We start from the raw sequence: 21,442 nt of genomic DNA, 5'->3' as shown, positions 1-21,442 counted from the left end.
TAGATGCAAAGTAGAGAAAAGAAGTGGACCCTGGGGGGAAGGGTGGTAGTTGGGAGTGGGTTTTATGCTTCTAAGGGCAAAGAATAGATAGATTTCTGAAGAGGAAGCCCCAAAAGGAAATATTGAGGATTTGTGTTCAAATACTACCTTCCCTCTTAATGTACAAGTTTCTGCTTTTAGCTAACAGAGTACTTCAAACGTGATAAGGTTAAGAGTTTTGTTGGGGTTGGTTCTAATATTCTGGACTAGTGTTTCCTCTGAATAGTTGTGGAAGACACTATTGGTATTTGTTGATGAAACCATTACCAAAACCCAACTTCAGCACTAATGCCTGTATTACTTGGAAGTTGAAAGGGAATCTGTGATTGAAGTGTTAAGCTGACAAAATCAGTACAGAATATTTTTTTTTTCCTTTTATTTTTGTGATACAAAGATGATGTTTCTTTTCATAGCAACATGAACCGTGAAGACCGGAATGTGCTGCGTATGAAAGAACGGGAAAGGCGGAATCAGGAAATTCAGCAGGGCGAAGACGCCTTCCCACCTAGTTCTCCTCTCTTTGCTGAGCCATACAAAGTTGTAAGTTGTCCTTCTGTGAATGTTTTTTTCCCATTAGCGTGACATTTTTGCTTTTAAAATATTTCATACTTGAATGTTTATATTAGAAAAGAATTATTATGAATACCACTTAACATTTTTCCTGTCCTTTACATATAACATACTTTTTTGGGGGGATAAACTTTTCTTTGGAATATAATATGCTTACAGAAAAATACATAAAATAAGAGTTATGACTTGAAGAATTTTCACAACATCAGCAGCTTCATACATTGAGTACTCAGATCAAGAAATAAATCATTACCAGCACCCTAAAAGTTGTCTTCCAACCCACCTCTTATTGCTGTACTGTGTTCTTAAAAATGTGGTCTGAGTTGGCTCAGACATTTATCTCTATTTTCCTAGTTGTGCTACTAACCATGGGCAGGTACTTTACCATTCTGAGCCTTGAATTTTTTTTTTTTTTTTTTTGAAACGGAGTTTCGCTCTTGTTACCCAGGCTGGAGTGCAATGGCGTGACCTCGGCTCACCGCAATCTCCGCCTCCTGGGTTCAGGCAATTCTCCTGCCTCAGCCTCTTGAGTAGCTAGGATTACAGGCACGCACCACCGTGCCCAGCTAATTTTTTTGTATTTTTAGTAGAGACGGGGTTTCACTATGTTGACCAGGATGGTCTCGATCTCTTGACCTCGTGATCCACCCGCCTCGGCCTCCCAAAGTGCTGAGGATTACAGGCATGAGCCACCGCGCCCGGCCGAGCCTTGAATTAAATTAGTATTTTGTGACTCAATTTGCATTGTTTGATTTTTCCTAGGTGTTCTTTAAGTATGATATCAATAAAAATGAGTATTTTTCATAGATGCTTTTGTTTCTTCTCCTCACTTATTGCCATTTGCTGCTTAGTTTAGAGTTTCAGAGATTATCAGTATGTTTGAATAAATGTGTTTTCAGTATCAGTCTGATTTCTTTTTCTGTTGTTATAGAGTCACTTGGGTATAACTTGTTTCACTAAATTTTCGTTTCTGCTTCTAACTATAACATTGCATTATAAGGAATATAATATTTTCATAAACTGCCAAAATACAAATGTTAGCTAATCTGCTGGCCTGTGAACTTAATTTTATAAAGGCAGTTTACTTTTCTATTCTTCAAAAGACTTTGTTTTTTTAGATGGAGTCTCGTTCTTTCGTCCAGGCGTGAGTGCCATGTCATGATCTTAGCTCACTGTCACCACTGGCTCCTGGGTTCAAGTGATTCTCCTGCCTCAGACTCCCAGGTAGCTGGGATTACAGGCATGCACCACCTTGCCTGGTTAATTTTTTCCTTTTTGGAGATGGATTCTCACTGGAGTGCAGTAATGCAGTCTTGGCTCACTGCGCCCTCCACCTCCTGGGTTCAAGCAATTCTCGTGCCTCAGCCTCCTGAGTAGCTTAGATTACAGGTGCCTGCCACCATGCCTAGCTAATTTTTGTATTTTTAGTAGAGATGGGGTTTCACCATGTTGGCTAGGCTTGTCTCCAACTCCTGACCTCAGGTGATCTGCCTGCCTCAGCCTCCCAAAGTGTTGGAATTACAGGCATGAGCTACCGTGTCCAGCCACCCCCTGTTAATTTTTGCATTTTTAGTAGAAATGGGTTTTCACCATGTTGTCCAGGCTGGTCTAGAATTCCTGACATCAGGTGAGCTGCCTGCCTCGGCCTCCCAAAGTGCTGGAATTACAGGAGTGAGCCACTGTGCCCAGCCCTTCAAAAAACTATATTTAAAAGACAGAGTCTTGCTATATTATCCATGCTGGAGTGCAGTAGCTATTCATAGGCGCAATCATAGTACAAATCTTGGAATTGAATAATCGTCCTGCCTCAGCTGTCTGGAGTAGCTGGAAGTACAGGCACGTGCCACTGCACTTGGCTTATATTTTAGCATGATTATTTTTAGACAGTTTTCAATGATTTTTTTTTTCACTACAGAAATGATATATTTGGAGTTTGCTTCAAGGTATTAACATTAAGATATGAGGTAAAGCCTCCCTTTGAAAAACTTCTTTCCATTAGAAGTTTGGAAAATTAGTTCAGAAGCATATTTTATTTCTGATATGCTCATTATGTAATTTTATTTTTTTATTTTTTTTGTAGACTAGCAAAGAAGATAAGTTATCAAGCCGTATTCAGAGTATGCTTGGAAACTACGATGAAATGAAGGATTTCATAGGAGACAGAGCTATACCAAAGCTTGTTGCAATTCCCAAGCCTACAGTACCACCATCAGCAGATGAAAAATCTAACCCAAATTTCTTTGAACAGAGACATGGAGGCTCTCATCAGAGTAGCAAATGGACTCCAGTAGGACCCGCACCCAGCACTTCTCAGTCTCAGAAACGGTCCTCAGGCTTACAGAGTGGACATAGTAGCCAGCGGACCAGTGCAGGTAGCAGTAGTGGCACTAATAGTAGCAGTCAGAGGCATGACCGTGAGTCATATAACAGTAGTGTGAGCAGTAGCCGGAAAAAAGGCCAACATGGATCAGAACACTCCAAATCACGTTCTTCTAGCCCCGGAAAACCCCAGGCTGTTTCTTCATTAAGCTCTAGTCATTCCAGGTCTCATGGGAGTGATCACCATAGCAAGGAACATCAACGCTCCAAATCGCCTCGGGACCCTGATGCAAACTGGGATTCTCCTTCCCGTGTACCTTTTTCAAGTGGGCAGCACTCAAATCAATCTTTCCCACCCTCATTGATGTCAAAGTCCAACTCAATGTTACAGAAACCCACTGCCTATGTGCGGCCCATGGACGGACAAGAGTCCATGGAACCAAAGCTGTCTTCTGAGCACTATAGCAGCCAATCCCATGGCAACAGCATGACTGAGCTGAAGCCCAGCAGCAAAGCACATCTCACCAAGCTGAAAATACCTTCCCAACCACTGGATGTAAGTCACACATTTAGAGCTTTTAACATTGTGACTGTGAAACAATTGACTGCTCATGAAATTATGATTGAACTTGAACTGCTTCCTTGCCTTAATAGTAAGGAATGTAAAAGTTTAAAGATTGAAAAAAAATGTAGACAGACTTATGAGTTACTCCCAAGTGGATCTGTAGAGCCATTAACTTGTCCTTTTGGGAAATAGAGAAAATGTCATCCACAGTTTTCAAATATTAAGATGACAATTCAGTTATAGAATAAAAGAATGACCCATTGATATCTTAGATTTCTTCATTTTAATTTTATGGAACAATATACCTTTGTTGTTTAAAAACAAAATTAACTTCTCTACGCTTAGATTAATACTAATGAATGAGATGCAGGTCATGGTTTATGGTTATGGTAAATGGGACTTTTGAGTCTATGGAAATGGTAATATTGTATTCTTTGAATGCTACGATCCTTTTCTCTGGTTATGCTTTTTTTTCTTTTCCTTTTTTTTATTTTAAGCGGAATTTCACTGTCACCCAGGCTGGAGTGCAGTGGCCCCATCTTGGCTCACTGCAACCTCCTCCTCCTGGGTTCAAGCAATTCTCCTGCCTCAACCTCCCAAGTAGCTGGGATTACAGGCATGTACCACCACACCCAGCTAATTTTGTATTTTTAGTAGAGACAGGGTTTCACCAAGTTGATCAGGCTGGTCTTGAACTCCTGACCTAAAATGATCCTCCTGCCTTGGCCTCCTAAAGTGCTGGGATTATAGACGTGAGCCACCACACCCGGCCTCTCGGTTTATATTAAAGAATTGAGACAGCTGCTCCAGATTCATAGTGATGGTTTGAAATTTGAATTGAATTGTATCCCAAAGCATGATATTCAAAACAACCAAACGAGTGAACGTTTCACTGTGAAATAGCTGAAATTTTATCTTTTTTCCCGAGATGGGTGTCTCATCATGTTGCCCAGGCCGGTCTGGAACTCCTGATCTCAAGTGATCCTCTCACCTTGGCTTCCCAAAGTGCTGAGGTTACAGACATGACCATCATGCCTGACCCAAATTTTCTCTCTCTCTCTTTTTTTTTGGAGACAGAGTTTTGCTCTTGTTGCCCAGGCTGGAGTGCAGTGACGTGATTTTACCTCACTGCAACCTCCACCTCCCAAGTTCAAGCGATTCTCCTGCCTCAGTCTCCTGAGTAGCTAGGATCACAGGCATGTGCCACTACTCCTGGCTAATTCTGTATTTTTAGTAGAGACGGGGGTTTCACCATGTTGGTCAATCTGGTCTCGAAATGCTGACCTCAGATGATTCGCCTGCCTCGGCCTCCCAAAGTGCTGGGATTGTAGGTGTAAGCCACTGCGCCCAGCCCCAAATTTTATCTTTTGATGTAGTTTGTGCAATAAAAAAAAAATTTGGAAAGTAATGTCAGTAGCCAAAAAATTATAACTCTTAGCTCAAAATGGTGGCGGGAAGAATCTGGGTAGTGTAAAATGCTGTTTTGCAAACATTTAAAACATCTTTCCAGCGGCCTTGGGAAACTCATTTTGAGTGGCATTTGTTATCTAATTACACCTCTCAAGAGAACAGTAAAATGGTAATTTGTTCTTTCTTTAAACAACATGATCTTTACAGCTAGACTGGAGTTCAGCTGTCTAATTCCTGTTTGTGCATTAGAATAAATAATTTGCTTTTTGTGATTTAGAAAGACTGTGTAAAATGTCCATGTTCTACCCCAGTAATCTTTCAGTAATACTTGTTTAACCGATTTATGCCTAGTGTTTCATTATTGGATTGCTAAGCTTGTAGGAGTTATTTATATCCTACTGCTCAAGGTCATTGCCAAGGTCTGATTTTTCACAAAAAAACTTTGCAACCTCTGGCATAAATGGGTTAACTCTATTTATATGAAATGATGTATCTCAGTATCATGATATCTTTTATATATAGATAAGCTTAAATTTTTGGATAAGCTGCACACCTGAAAAATTACATTCTAAAAATTATTTCTAATCTAAAATATAAGATAAAAAACTTAAAACCTTTGAAACCTTTGAAGTTCTCCCAGCTTTGTATGGTTTAGTGATTAGAATTTTCTGGTGCTTGAAAAATTTGTATTTAAGGAAATTAATCCAAAGATTCTAACCAGTGTTCTGATTTAGAGTAGTGGGATCATAAATACTTTCAATAATGTTTTTAAGTCTGTGAAGCAAATACTAAAAGTCCTACTGATAAAAATCTAATGTGTGCTGCTTCTTCTCTTAAGGCATCAGCTTCTGGTGATGTGAGCTGTGTGGATGAAATCCTAAAAGTAAGTTTAAAAAAAAAATCATTTCAAGCTCTTTAATTTTTTTATGCTCTGCTACCCTCTTATCCTCCTTCTACCTGTATTTCACAAAGGATCTGAAGCAACAGATTGCTTATATGTGTAACTTATGCCCATCATAAATAATGTACTCTCTTTTGCTTATATAGGTTCTAAATCACATGATTTGTTTACTATTTGCCTTCAAAGAGCTTTATTCTTTGTGTTTTTTTGTTGTGTTTTTTGAGACAGTCTCACTCTGTCGCCCAAGCTGGAGTGCAATGGTTCAATCTTGGCTCACTGCAATCTCTGCCTCCCAGGTTCAAATGATTCTCCTGCCTCAGCCTCCCAAGTAGCTGGGATTACAGACGCCCGCCATCATGCCCAGCTAATTTCTATATTTTTGTAGAGATGGGGTTTCACCATCTTGGCTAGGCTGACCTGGAATCCCTGACCTCACATGATCCACCCCACCTCACCCTCCCAAAGTGCTGGGATTACAGGTGTGAGCCACTGCGCCCGGCTGCATTCTTTGTTTTTAAGTAAAACAAATTTTAGTCTTAACACTTACTTTGCCTGGAAAACATGAACAAGCCAATTACAACTGTACTTTCTCATGCTTAACTGTTAATAATTTGAAGTGCAAAAAGCTCAGTAGTTATCAGTCAAACCATTTTGATCAAAATACCTTGCTTTAGTTCATCTGTACATACTGGTCAAATCTTACAGTAATAGATTTCCTTCCAGTTTTGCACTTTTTTTTTTTTTTTTTTTTTAAATATATGGGGTCTTGCTCTGTGGCCCACACTGGAGTGCAGTGGCACGATCTTGGCTCACTATAAGCTCTGCCTCTTGGGTATAAGTGATTCTTGTGCCTCAGTCTCCCGAGTAGCTGGGATTACAGGCGCCTGCCACCATGCCCAGCTAATTTTTGTATTTTTAGTAGAGATGGGATTTCACCATGTTAGTCAGGCTGTTCTCAAACTCTTGACCTCAGGTGATCCGCCTGCTTCGGCCTCCCAAAGTGTTGGGATTACAGGCATGAGTCACTGTGCCTGGCTGTGTTTTACATGTTTTGTTTTTGTTTTTTTTGAGACAGAGTTTTGCTCTGTCACACAGGCTGGAGTGCAATGGCATGATGTCGGCTCACTGCAGCCTCTGCCTCTGGAGATCAAGTGATTCTCCTGCCTCAGCCTCCTGAGTAGCTGGGATTATAGGTGCCCGCCACCCTGCCTGGCTAATTTCTATAATTTTTTTTTTTTTAGTTGAAATGGGGTATCACCATGTTGGCCAGGCTAGTTTGGAACTCCTGACATCAGGTGATCCACCTGCCTTGGTCTCCCAAAGTGCTGGGATTTTAGGCATGAGCCACTGTGCCTGGCCAACATTTTGGATATTTAGTGAAATATGTTTAAAATTGACACATGATCAAGAAGTACATTATGCTATTGGAAAAAGAGAAAGTCCAGTGAATTAATGAATGACAGTGACTACTTTTTGCTTAGTAAACTGTTAGTCACATATTATTTAATTTTTTTTCTTTTTTTTGTGTGAGCTTCTGAAATTGTGTCTATACTCCCTATTTCACTGTGGATACCTTTGAAAGACTACCTGCATTGGTTCCTTCCACTGTTTTCTTTCCCATTCCTTCCTTTAGCCCACTATAATTTCTCTTTACCTCTACCATTTTGCTGAACCTGTTTCTCTGTGGTCATTATCTTTCTCCTTCCATCCAGAGGCATCAGTTGAGTTCTTTTTTATTCTTTCTGCTGTTTATTTTTTCCTTTTGGAAACATTCTTCTCTACTTGACTGTTGTTATGCTTCATTGTTTTTGTTTGCCTTCTACCTTTCTTGCCTCTCTTTCTTTACCTGTTTTGGAAACCTTGTGTCTTCTCTTATCCCTTAAGTGCAGGTGCATTCTTCTAGCCTCTGCTCTTTCTGCTCTTTGACTTGCCTTTTCCACCATTCTTGGCTTTATCTATTAGATAGCTGTTTAGGCTTTCTCTCTTGGATTGACCTCTTGGGTTTTGGTTTGTCTCTTAATTGCTTCTTAGCTGGGTTTCCATTGAGGTTTATTTCTCTGTGCTTCTTCAGACTCGACATGTCTAAAGCCATACTTATCAGACTTCGTTGCATTAGTAGTACACCATTTTCCCATGCTTGTAAGTGTAGAATCCTAATTATCTGTGATTTCTTCCTCATGTTCTATATAGTTGCAGAACTAGATGTAGACTTTGAAATTTTTGTTTTTTAAATTTCCATTCCTTTCTTTCCATTTCTGCAACCTTGAGCTTCAATAATTATAACACCGAGTCCTTACTCAGCCTTTCTGCCTCCAGAATCTCCCTGCTTATAGTCTTTTGCATTGCTTCCTGATTCTTTACTTTAGGCCCTGGTTTTCATAAATTAATTTTTTCCTTAAAAATTTTCAGTGGCTCTCTAAGACCTGTAGAAAGAATAGTATCCAAATGTAATGTTCATAGGCCAGTCCTAACCTCTTTCATTACTGATTGACTGCTTTGGCAAAACTGGTTTCCCTAAGCCACATACTTTCTTGCTGTTTTACCTCCTTAAATAAAGTAAGTTGGGAATCTTTTTCCTTTCTCTTCAGTTAATGTTTTTTCCTGGAATCCCAATGAAATCCTTCTTCGTATCAGATTATGAGACTACAGTGACTGCTCGTTCATTTGAATCTCATTCATTTCTTAGTTGCCACGTATATAAAAAGTATAAGGGAGCATAATATTTTCCTCTGAATCCTCAACAGTGCATGGAATTATTAGTACCTGGAAGATTTTCTTACATTTAATGATCTCTTTAATGTTATTGACATCTATATTTTATATGCACAGGGACTTGGCAGTTGGCCTTTAGTTAAAAGGTGCTCAGTCTATTCAATGATAGTTGGAGAATTAGATCAAATTTTTATTTGATAATTTTGACATTTGAGATATAAAATACCAATGCTAAAATCCTGAGTTTATGAATTTCTGTTTCCTTTTCCATTTCCTATCGGTAGTATGCAAGGAACTTCAGGTGTGTGTTGCCTTCATGTTTTCTTTGTATTTGTAGTTGTATCATTTGTAGGAACCCTGTCATGAACTTAAAGAAAAATAAATTACTCTAAAAGTAATGTATATTTATTGAAAAAATGATTTATTCAAGGCATGCTAATTGAACACCTACTTTGTGTCAGCCACTGGGAATACCAGTGGTCGTAATGATAGCTGTTATGCCTTTGAATTGATATTTTAGAGCTGGATGTATGAAGTAATCAATTATATTATTTCAGGAAATGAAATTCTATTAAAAAAACAAAGCATTTTAAGGGAATAAAGAGCAATTTTGTATAAAATAGCCAAAAAATGGCTATTTTAAGAGGTTCAAGTAGTAATATATCAAATGCCCTCATCTCTTCTTCCTTCTGTCATTCTGTTGCCCAAAGCAAGTTATAAACATTTATTAGGACATAGACTATGATTGTCTTTGTCACTTAACAAAATACTGTGGGCATCATTATATATTAATAGTTAAATTTCTGATTTTAATGTCTACTTGGTATTCTATATTATAGATGTCTGATAGTTTATTTAATCAATACTTTGTTGGTGTCAACCTAAATAACAGAGGCTCTCAAAAAGAAAAGACAATGGGAATAGAGCATTGCAATGGGAATATGTGTGCCGTAGTAGTCTGTGTGCATATTCAAGGAGGCAAAGAAAGACAAAGGTTTTTAAAGGGAAAAATGAGGAAGATTACATAATTGTTTTTAAAATAATTATTCTTGGCTACAAAGATCAGTAGTAAGGATGACACCAGTCTGAGGTTGGACAGGCTGGACAGATGTCCTTGTGGAAATACTTTTGGTTTAAGGTTTTGATGACCTTTGTGCAAGGTTGTGGTTTTTGCAGACTTTTTTGTTTATCAGGCATATAAGCATCAAGCATGAAAAGCCTTTCTTCATGATCTTTCTCAGCTCAGGGTGTTTTGTTTGTTTGTTTGTTTGTGTGGTTGTTTCAGTTTTTGAAGTGTGAACCCCTTGTACATGTATCTTTACAAAACTGTTTAGATATCGCTATGGGATAAATTCCTAGGTGTTATACCACTGTTAATGTGTTGTATTTTCTTAATTTAACTGATGGCTTACTTTGATCTAAATGCCAGAAATAAAACACTCTCTCCTTATTCTGATACCTCTGTCTCCTCGGCTCGTCAGATACGTCTGTTAAGATTACCAGACCTCACCCAGACGTATTTGGCATTAAGATTAGACAGAAGGCATGGAATGAAGTCAAACTTAGGGTCTTGCTTTTCTATTTTCTTCCTCATATGCTTTTGAAATTTCTGATTTCTTCCCCTGTCAAATTTTTTCTATGAGCATGTAGACTATAGCCAGGCTTTTTGAGGGTGAAATACAATGTTTATTATTTACTAAGTGTATGGCCTTGAATAAATAACTTTTGTGCTTCAGTGTCATCCTAAATAGAGGTAGGATAATAATGGTATCTACCTCATAATGTCATTGTGAGTATGAAATGAGTAATAAACATGTAAAACACTTAGCACAGTGTCTGGCCCATTAAAGATACACAGTAAATGTTAGCTGTTTTCCTTATCATTGTCCTCTTCCTCCTACTCTCACAGCAAGCTCTTCCTTATTAGTGTTTTATTATTGCCTTGCATTTGATTACAGGCTGATTTCTGTAACAATTCACAGGTTTCATCATTTGAATTGTAAACTCCTTGAAGCCAGGGAGTGTTTATTAATCTTCTTATTACCTACACCATAGTGCCTTGCACACAATTGTACTTAATATTTATTAAGTATGTAGAATTTTGGAAGAGCTGTCATGAAACCAGTATTTATAAATACAAATCTGGTTTTTAGCTGTATAATTTTTATCCTTGACCTGGTTGAAAACAAACTGTAATAATTACATTTCAGGAGATGACGCATTCATGGCCTCCCCCTCTAACGGCTATTCATACACCATGCAAAACAGAACCTTCCAAATTTCCTTTTCCAACTAAGGTAAGTAAACAAAATATGTCTTTCATAATGTAAGAAAACTCTAAATGGCTTGACTAAAATCATATGGATTAAAAATTGTCTTGCCATTCCTATTCTAGTGGGAGAAATAAGTGAATAAATAGGTAAGTTCAGATAGTTGCAACTGTAATGAAGATAATTAGCAGGGTAATGAAATTGAAAGCATCTTGGATCAAGGGCTATTTAAAAAAGCTTAGAAGGCAATATGGGGGAGAGATTTAAAACATATTGATACAGCTGGACACAGTGGCTTATGCCTGTAATGTCAGCACTTTGGAAGGCTGAGGCAAGAGACTCTCTTGAGACCGGGAGTTTGTGACCAGCCTAGTCAAATAATGAGACACCATCTCTACCAAAAATGGAAAAAAAATTAGCTGGGCATAGTGGCACACACCTGTGGTCCTCGCTACTTGGGAGGCTGAGATGGGAGGATCACTTGAACCTAGGAGGTCAAGGCTGCAGTGAGCTGTGATTGCACCATTGCACTCCAACCTGGGAAACAGAGCAAGATCCTGTCTAAAAAAAAAAAACGTTGATATTTATTGCAAACTATTTTGGTATTGTAGGCCAGAGTTGGTAAGGGCTTCTCAAACTGTTGTTTTAAGAACCTGTTTCCATAAGACATAGCAACCGTACTTATGTCCCGTTGAAAAAGGTTTTTCAGATAACAGTTCCAAGGTTATTTAAAATCAGCAGATTGATTTTTTTTTAAAAAGTTATACTTTTTTTTTTTTTTTTTTTTTTTTTTTTTTTTTTTTTTTTTTGAGACGGAGTTTCGCTCTTGATACCCAGGCTGGAGTGCAATGGCGCGATATCGGCTCACCGCAACCTCCGCCTCCTGGGTTCAGGCAATTCTCCTGCCTCAGCCTCCTGAGTAGCTGGGATTACAGGCACGCGCCACCGTGCCCAGCTAATTTTTTGTATTAGTAGAGACGGGGTTTCACTATGTTGACCAGGATGGTCTCGATCTCTTGACCTTGTGATCCACCCGCCTCGGCCTCCCAAAGTGCTGGGATTACAGGCTTGAGCCACCGCGCCCGGCTTAAAAAGTTATACTTAACAGTATTAATTTATACTTACACAGATAATACAAAAATACATTCTCCTTGTGAAAGTTTGACCAGGACCCCTAATAATAGCCTTTTCCCAGTTCTCTTCCTTTCATCCCAACAGAAGGGGTACATCTTTCATACGTACCTTTGCAAGTCTTTTTTATATTCATGTACATAACATATATGTAATCATTACATGTAATCATTTTCTCATTTCTACACAAATATATTGTTCTGTATCTTTCATCAGTTAGCAATAGGTCTTGGGGACCTGTTCATGTTAATTACATATAGAGGTATTTCATTTATTTTAACTGCATCTGTAGTATTAATGTATCCTAGTTTATTTAGCCATTTCTCTGTGGTATTTAAGCTGATAGCAAGTTTTCTTTTCTATAAATGTTTAGTTGGTATCTTTGTTCATGCCTTCTTTGTGCGTGTGATTTTCTTTAGGGTAAAAAGCAGAAAGTAGAATTGCTGAGTGTTGGTAGTGTATATTTAATCTATACTCTTACAAATTCCTTCCATAGTTCTGTTACAGGATTTGTATGAGCCAGTACTCCCACTTGTATTACCTATTGTTTCACACATGCACACCACCATTTGATGTTATTAAATAACAGTGTTTTGAGTGAAAATGGTATTCCATTTGCTTGATGGCTGGTGAGGTTCATCATCTTTACATATTTGGTATCCATTTGGTTTCTTTGTGGGTGAACTTGCTTATTCTCACTGTCCTTTGGGTTGCGTTTTTTACCTATTGAGTTTTAGGTGGTCTTCCTTTTTTGTTTTGTGTTGTTTTGTTTGAATTCTGGATTCTAATAATTAATTATATATGCTGAAAATATATCTACCAGTTAGATTCTTGTTTTTTTAATGATCTAAAGGTTTTAATTTTGATGAATAAAATATATCTTTCTCTTCCTTTACAGCTTTGCTTTTAATATCTTGTTAAAGAAGACTTTTCTTTCTCTAGGATCATGAACATACCCTCTTATTTTTTTTTTTGATGGGGTTTTATTTTTTACGTTTATCTTTGTGAATGATGTCAGGTAGATTTAAAAACTTTCTGTCTATATGTGCCATATCACTCTTACTTTTTAAATCTTTATTTACATATGCAAAATGCACTGGTGTTTAATGTGCTGTTTGAGTTTTGTTTTTTTGTTTGTTTTTTGAGACGGAGTCTTGCTCTGTTGCCCAGGCTGGAGTGAAGTGGTGCAATCTCAGCTCACTGCAACTTCCACCTCCTGGGTTCTAGCAGTTCTCCTGTCTCAGCCTCCTGAGTAGCTGGGACTACAGGCACATGCCACCACACCTGGGTAAGTTTTGTATTTTTAGTAGAGACGGTGTTTCACCATGTTGACTAGGCTGGTCTCGAACTCCTGACCTCAGGTGATCCACCTGCCTCTGCCTCCCAAAGTACTGGGATTACAGGCATGAGCCACCATGCCCTACGTGTTTTCTAATATAATTATTGAAGCTAGTATTTTAACTCCAAGACCTGTTTTAGGTGTATCCTACAAATTTTAGTATGGTTTGTTTTTATTATATTCATTACAAAGGATTTTGAAATATATCTCAGATCAATTTGGATGAGAGTAGATAAGTCATCTGTATTTTTACTGACTTTCTGTCTACTTGTTCCATCAGTTACTGAAAGGAGTGTTGACATCTATGTCTGTATTTGTGGATTTTTTTTCTTACCCTTTTCAGAAAGTTTTGTCAGTTTTTGATTCCTGTATTTTGAAGTATTGTCAGTGGGTATTTACAAATTTAAGATTGCTATGTCTTACTGATTAACGAATCCTTTTTTCATTATGAGATGTCCCTCTTTATTTCTGCTATTAATGTTTATTCGGAAGTCTACTTTGTCAGTTATTAATATAGCTGCTCCAGCTTTGTTTTAATTTATTTTTAGCCTGGTTTACCAATTTTCATTCTTTTATTTTTGTCTTTTTTTGAGTTGGAGCCTCACCCTGTTGTCCAGGCTGGAGTGCAATGGCACAATCTCAGCTCACTGCAACCTCTACCTCCTAGGTTCAAGCTATTCTCCTGCCTCAGCCTCCCGAGTAGCTGGGATTACAGGCACGCATCACCATGCCTGGCTAATTTTGTGTATCTCTAGTAGAGACGGGATTTCACCATGATGGCCAGGCTGGTCTTGAACTCTTGACCTCATGATTCACCCACCTTGGCCTCCAAAGTGTTGGAATTACAGGCATGAGCCACTTAGCCCAACCCTCTTTTACTTTTAATCCATATCTTTATATATATATATATTATTTATGTAACAGGTTTCTTATAGGCATCGTATCACTGGGTCTTGCTTTTTTATCCAGCCTGCCAGTCTCAGGTATTTAATCTTGGAGTGTTTAATTTATTTTCTTTTGATGTAATTATTAATATTTTTGGATTTAAAATGCACACTTTTGCTATTTGTTTTCTGTTTGACCCATCAGTTCTTTCTTTGTTTCCTTTCTCAGGCTTCTTTTGTGTTAAATAATTATTCTGTATTCCATTTTATCTCTTTAATGTTTATACCTCTTTTATTTTTTTAGTTCTGAAATTAAAGCTTGAGTTTATCAGAAGACTGAACCCAAATCCATTATTCTGCCTAGTACTTACTTTTTTTTTTGGAGATAGAGTCTGACTCTGTCACCCAGCCTGGAGTGCAGTGGTGTGTCCCGAGTTCAAGTATTTCTCCTTCCTCAGGCTCCCCAGTAGCTGGGATTACAGGCGTGTGCCACCACACCCAGGTAATTTTTATATTTTTCAGTAGGGATGAGGTTTCACCAGGTTAGCCAGGCTGGTCTCAAATTCCTGACCTCAGGTCATCCACCCACCTCGGCCTCCCAAACTGTTGGGATTACAGGCATGAGCCACCATGTGTGGCCATAATACCTACTTTTTGGGGGTGACAGTTTTATGAAGACATAACATATCTTAAATTCACCTATCTAAACTGTACAATTCACTGGTTGTTAGTATATTCACAGAGTTATACCACCAACACCACCATCATTTTAGGACATTTCTATTAACCTAGAAAGAAACCCTGTATCCTTTATTAGTCACTATTACATATCTTCCAAAGCATCCTTCCCTAGTGCCTGACAGCCACTAATCTACCTTTTGTCTGTATAGATTTGCCTATTCTGAACATTTTATGTTAAGTGGAATCATATACTCTGTGATCTGATTTCTTTCACTTAGCATGATGTTTTTAAGGTTCATCCCTGTTATAGCATGTGTCAGTACTTGCAGTACTCATGGATGAGTTTATTCCATTTTATGGATATGTCATATTTTATTTATCCATTAGTTAATGGATATTCTCCACTTTGGGGCTATTATGAATAATTTCTTTCTTTTTGAGACGGAGTCTCACTCTTTCGCCAGGCTGGAGTGCAGTGGCGTGATCTCGGCTCACGCCTCCGTCTCCTGGATTCAAGTGATTCTCCTGCCTCAGCCTCCCAAGTATCTGGGACTATAGGCACATGCCACCACACCCAGCTAATTTTTGTATTTTTAGTAGAGATGGGATTTCACCATGTTGGGCAGTATGATCTCGATCTCTTGACTTGGTGATACACACACTCCAGCCTCCCAAAGTGCTGGGATTACAGGCCTGAGCCACTGCACCCGGCCATGAATAATTTCAAGTAGAAGTGTTTTCGTGGACATATGTTTTCATGTCTCTTGGTTCTATACCAAGGAATGAAATTGCTATGTCATTTGGTAAGTCTGTATTTAATCATTCGAGGAACTCCCAGATGATTTCCAAAGTGGCTGTTCTATTTTATGTTCCTGTTAGCAATGCATGAGTGCTCCAGTTTCATCTAGACATGTTATTATCTTTCTTATCTATGTTTTCATAGCCATTTTAGTGGATGTGAAATGGTAGGTCATTGTAGTTTTGATTTGCATTTCCCTAATGGCTGAAGAGGTTGAGCATCTTTTTATGTGCTTGTTGACCTTTTATATCTCTCTCTTTTTCTTTTTTTTTGATAGAGGGTCTCACCCTGTTGCCCAGACTGAAGTGTAGCTGTGCAGTCATGACTCACTGTAGTCTTGAACTCGGGGCTCAAGTGATCCTCCTTTTTCATCCTCCCAAGTAGGTGGGACTACAGGCGTGTACCATCATGCTTGACATTTTTTTTTTTTTTTTTTTTTTTTTTTTGGTGGGATAGGGTACAGACAGGGCCTTGCTGTGTTGATCAAGCTGTTTTTAACTCCTGGCCTTAAGCAATCCTGTCATTTCTGCCTCCCAAAGTGCTAGGATTTCAGATGTGAGCCATGACAGCCAGCCTTTTATATAACTTAGTCAGAGAAATATGTCTTCAGAGCTTTAGCTTTTTTAAGAAAATTTTTTCTGGCTTTTATTTTCAAATTATTGGGTACATGTGCAGGTTTGTTACAGAGGTATATTGCATGATGCTGAGGTTTAGAATACAAATGAATGTGTTACCCAGGTAGTGATTATAGTACTCACTAGGAAGTTTTTCAACCCTTGCCTGCTCCATCACTCCCCTCTCTAATAGTCCTCAGTGTCGTTCCCATCTTTATGTCCATGTGTATCCAATGTTTAGTTCCTACTTATACACGAGAACATGCAGTATTTGATTTTCTGTTTCTGTGTTAGTTTGCTTGTGGTAATGGCCTCCAGCTGTATCCATGTTGCCTCAAAGGACATTATTTTGTACTTTTTTATGGCTGCATAGTATTTCATGGTGTATATGTACCACATTTTCTTAATCTACATAGTGAAATCAATTAAAAAATTTTTTTTATTTTTATTTTTTTAGTTTCTTTTGCTAATTTTTATTTTATTTTTTTGAGATAGTATTTTGCTCTTGTTGCTCAGGCTGGAGTGAAATGGCATGATCTTGACTCACTGCAACCTCCATCTCCTGGGTTCAAGTAATTCCTCTGCCTCAGCCTCCTGAGTAGCTGGGATTATAGGCATGCGCCACCATGCCTAGCTAATTTTGTATTTTTAGTAGAGACAGATTTCACCATGTTGGCCAGGCTGGTCTTGAACTCCTGACCTCAGGTGATACTCCTGCCTCGGGCTCCCTAAGTGCTGGGATTACAGGCATGAGCTACTATGCCTGACCCCTTTTGCTCGTTTTTAAATTTGATTGTCTTTATTGAGTTATAAGCATATTTATTTATATTTATTTATTTTTTTGAAACAAGGTCTGTCTCTGTCACTCAGGCTGGAGTTTATTGGTGGGATCCCGGCTCACTACAGCCTAAGCTTCCCAGATTCCAGCGATCCTCCCACCTCGAGTACCACCATGCCTGGCTAATTTTTATATTTTTGGTAGAGATGAGGTTTCTCCATATTGTCCAGGCTGGTCTCGAACTTCTGTGCTCAAGGAGTCCACTCGCCTTGTCCTCTCAATGTGCTGGGATTATGAGAATGAGGCACTGTGCCTGGCCAAGAGTTTCTTATAAATTCTAGAAATCAATTTCTTTTCAGATGCATGATTTACAAAAATCTTCCATTCTTTGGTCTGTCTTTTTGCTTTCTTGATGGTATTATTTGAAGCACAAAAGTTTTTTATTTTGATGAAGACCAATTTATCCAATTTTTGTTGTTGCTTGTGCTTTTGATGTCATACTCAAGAAACCATTGCATAATCCAAAATAATAAAGATTTATACCTTTTTTCTTTTTCTTTTCTTTTTTTTTGAGACGGAATCTCACTCCGTCACCAGGCTGAAGTGCAGTGGTACGATCTCAGCTCACTGCAACCTCCGCCTCCCGGGTTCAAGTGATTCTTCTGCCTCAGCCTCCTGAGTAGCTGGGACTACAGGCGTGCGCCACAACACCCAGCTAATTTTTTTTGTATTTTTAGTAGAGACGGGGTTTCACCGTGTTGGCCAGGATGGTCTCGATCTCTTGACCTCATGATCCTCCTGCCTCGGCTTCCCAAAGTGCTGGGAATACAGGTGTGAGCCACCGTGCCTGCACCTTTTTTCTTTTGAGAGTTTCATAATTTTCTAACTCTTACATTTAGGTCTTTCATCCATTTTGAGTTAATTTGTGTCTATGAGGTGTAAGGGTCTGCATTCATTCTTTTGCATGTGCATATGCAGTTGTCTCTACAGCATTTGTTGAAAAAGTTATTCTTTTTTCAATGAATTATCTTGGCATCCTTGTCGAAAATCAATTCGCCATAAATGTGAGGGTGTGTTTCTAAACTTTCAACTATGTTTCATTGATCTATGTGTCTTTTCTTATGCTATTACCACACCATCTTGTCTACTGTAGCTTTCGTGGTAAGTTTTAAAATAGGAAAGTGTGAGTCCTTTAGATATCAGTGCATGTGTGTGTGTGGTTGCTCTAGGGCTTGCAATTTAAATTTAAACATATTACAATTACTTTATAAGAATACATCATTTCTTGGGGCCAGGGCAGTGGCTCACACCTGTAATCCCAGCACTGTGGGAGGCCGAGGCGGGCGAATCACCTGAGGTCAGGAGTTTGAGGCCAGCCTGACCAACATGGAGAAACCCCGTCTCTACTAAAAATACAAAATTAGCCAGGCGTAGTGGTGCATGTCTGTAATCCCAGCTACTTGGGAGGCTGAGGCAGGAGAATTGCTTGAACCTGGGAGGCGAGGTTGTAGTGAGCCAAGATCGTGCTACTGCACTCCAGCCTGTGCAACGAGAGTGAAACTCCGCCTTAAAAATAGAATACATCATTTCTCGTATAGCTTAATTGCTTTATAACAGCATAACTTTATTTCTCTCTTCATTCCGTTGTTATATGTGTTATTTATGTATGTTAAAAACTTCATGGCATATTATTTTAAACATTTAAATAGTGAAATATCTTTTATATAACTTTATTGAAGATTGACATTTAAGAAATGGCATATATTTAAAGTATACACTTTGATAAGTTTTGACATACGTGCACAACTGGGAAACTGTCAACACAATCAAGATAATGAATATGTTAGTCACTACCAAAAGTTTCTATATGATCCTTATATAATGCTTTCTTCCTTCCATTCCTGGTCCCTCCCATCCCTAGGCAGCCAGTAATCTGACTTCTGTCAGTATAGATTAGTTTGTATTTTCAAGAATTTTGTATAAATGGAAGGATTCTATATGTACTGTCTCTTTTGTTCTGGCTTTCTTTCACTCAGCACTGTTATTTTGAGATTCATCCATATCATTGCATGTGTAGATCATTCTTTTTTATTACTAAAGTAATATTTAATTATATGGCATCACAATTTACTTAATTACCTATTAATGGACGTTTGGATTCCTTCTAGTTTTTGGCTATTAAAAATAAAGCTGATGTGAATATTTGTGTATAAATCTTTGTATGAACATATACTTTTCTTTTCTTTTTTTTTTTTAAGACAAGGTCTCACTCTGTTGTCCAGGCTAGAGTGCAGTGGCATGATCATGGCTCACTACAGCCACAAACTCCCAGGTTCAAGCAGTCTCTCAGCTCAGCCTCCCAAGTAGCTGGGACTACAGGTGCATGCCACTATGTCTGGCTAATTTGCATTTTTTTTTGTAGAGACGAGGTTTTGCCACATTGCCCAGGCTGGTCTTGAACTCCTGGTCTCAAGCAATCCTCCTGCCTTGGCCTCTCAAATTGCTGAGATTCAGGCATGAGCCACTATGCCTGGCATACTTTTATTTCTTTTTGATAAATACCTATTAGTGGGGTGGTTAGGTATATGGTAGGTGTCTATAGCTCACACCTGTAATCCTAGCACTTTGAGAGGTTGAGGCAGGAAGATCACTTGAGTCCAGGAGTTTGAGACCAGTGTAGGCAACATAATGACACTCTGTCTCCACAAAAAAATTTTTTAAAAAAATTACTCAGGCATAGTGGCACAGGCCTGTAGTTTTAGCCACTCAGGAGGCTAATGTGGGAGGATTGCCTGACCACAGGTGGTTGAGGCTGCAGTGAGCAGAGATCATGCCACTACTCTCCAGCCTGGGTGACAGAGTGAGACCTTGTCTGGGGGTGGGAGGAAATTTAACTTCTTACAACTCTCATACTGTTTTCCAAAGTGGTTGAACCATTTTATATTCTTGCCAGCAGTATATGAGAGTTCCAATTATTCCGTGTCCTTAATAACACTTGATATGGTCATTCTTTTAAAATTTTACCCTTCTAGCAGTATTATAGTGGCACCTCATTGTGATTTCAATTTACATTTCTCTAGAGACAGATTATCTTGAGCATCTTTTCATGTACTTATTTGCCATTTGTTTATCTTCTTTGGTGCAGTGTCTGAATATTTTGCCCATTTTGAAATGGGCAAAGATTCTTACTGCTATTATCATATATGTGATTTGGAAATTTGTTTGCTTGCTTTGTAGATTAACTTTTCATTCTCTTAATAGTGTCTCTCTAAGAACACATATTAATTTTTATAAAGTCTACTTCAGGGTTTTCTTTTACAGGTCATGTTTTTGGTGTCTTAAGAAGTCTTTGCCTGGTCGGGTGAGGTGGCTCTCGCCTGTAATCCTAGCACTTTGGGAGGCCGAGGTGGGTAGATCACTTGAGGCCAGGAGTGTGAGACTAGCCTGGCCAACAGGCAAGACCCACTTCTACAAAAAATATAAAAATTAGCCAGGCATGGTGGCCTGGCCTGTAGTCCCAGCTACTCGGGGGATCGCTTGAGCTTGGGAGGTTGAGGCTGCAGTGAGCCACGATTATGCCACTGCACTCCAGCCTAGGTGACAGAGTGAGACCTTGTCTCAAAAAAAAAAAGAAAAAAAAATATTGCCGGCTGGGTGCAGTGGCTCACACCTGTAATCCCAGAACTTTGGAAGGCTGAGACAAGTGGATCACTTGAGGTCAGGAGTTCCAAACCAGTATTGGCAACATGGAGAAACTCCGACTCTACTAAAAATACGAAACTTAGCCAGGCATGGTAGCAAGCACCTATAATCCCAGCTACTCAGGAGGCTGAGGCAGGAGAATCGCATGAACCCAGGAGGCGAGGGTTGCAGTGAGCCAAGAATGCACCAGTGCACTCCAGCCTGGGTCACAGAGCAAGACTTCCTCTCAAAAAAAAAAAAAAAAAGAAAATTTTTTTGCCTAACCCAAATCTTCTTACATTATTTCCTGGACTTCTTTTTTTTTTCTTATTTAAATAAGAGACAGGGTCTCATGCTGCCCTGGCTAGTCTTTTACTTGTGGCTCAGGTAATCCTCCCACCTCCTCTGCTTCCTGCATAGTTGGGACTCTGCTCTCAGTTATCCTAGACTTTTTTTTCTTTTGAAAGGGAGTCTCACTCTGTCACTCAGGCTGGAATACAGTGGTGTAATCCTGGCTCACTACAACATCTGCCTCTTGGGCTCAAGCAATTCTTATGTCTTGGCCTCTGGAATAGCTGGAATTACAAGTGCGTGCCACCACTCCTGGCTAATTTTTGTATTTTTAGTAGAGATGGGGTTTTGCCATTTTGCCCAGGCTGGTCTTGAACTCTATAGCTCAAAGTGATCTGCCTGCCTTGGCCTCCCAAAGTGCTAAAATTATAGGCATGAGCCACTGTGCCCAGCCTTTC

The 21,442-nt window shown here is 38.9% G+C and overlaps 1 protein-coding gene across 4 annotated transcripts in view; it reads left to right on the top strand.

Moving 5' to 3' along the window:
- The window catches only part of AFF4 (ALF transcription elongation factor 4), an 88,112-nt gene that overhangs the window by 23,815 nt on the left and 42,855 nt on the right, over positions 1-21,442 (top strand). For 2 of the 4 annotated variants that reach the window (XM_012442569.3, XM_012442720.2), the window contains 4 exons: positions 453-579; positions 2,690-3,484; positions 5,742-5,786; positions 10,727-10,813. In XM_012442569.3, coding sequence (XP_012297992.1) covers positions 457-579; positions 2,690-3,484; positions 5,742-5,786; positions 10,727-10,813 — 1,050 coding nt within the window. In that variant the 5' untranslated portion in view covers positions 453-456. Of the gene's footprint in view, positions 1-12; positions 580-2,689; positions 3,485-5,741; positions 5,787-10,726; positions 10,814-21,442 lie in introns of those variants that run through there. The other 2 variants (XM_064366311.1, XM_012442793.3) reach the window with 2 other exon arrangements.

Source organism: Aotus nancymaae, unplaced genomic scaffold (genome assembly GCF_030222135.1).
Source record: "Aotus nancymaae isolate 86718 unplaced genomic scaffold, 86718_ANA_hifiasm-v0.15.2.pri h1tg000064l_1, whole genome shotgun sequence".
Taxonomy (NCBI): Eukaryota; Metazoa; Chordata; class Mammalia; order Primates; family Aotidae; genus Aotus; species Aotus nancymaae.
The sequence above is the reverse complement of the archived record's forward strand: the minus strand, read 5'-3'. Positions and strand labels throughout refer to the sequence as shown.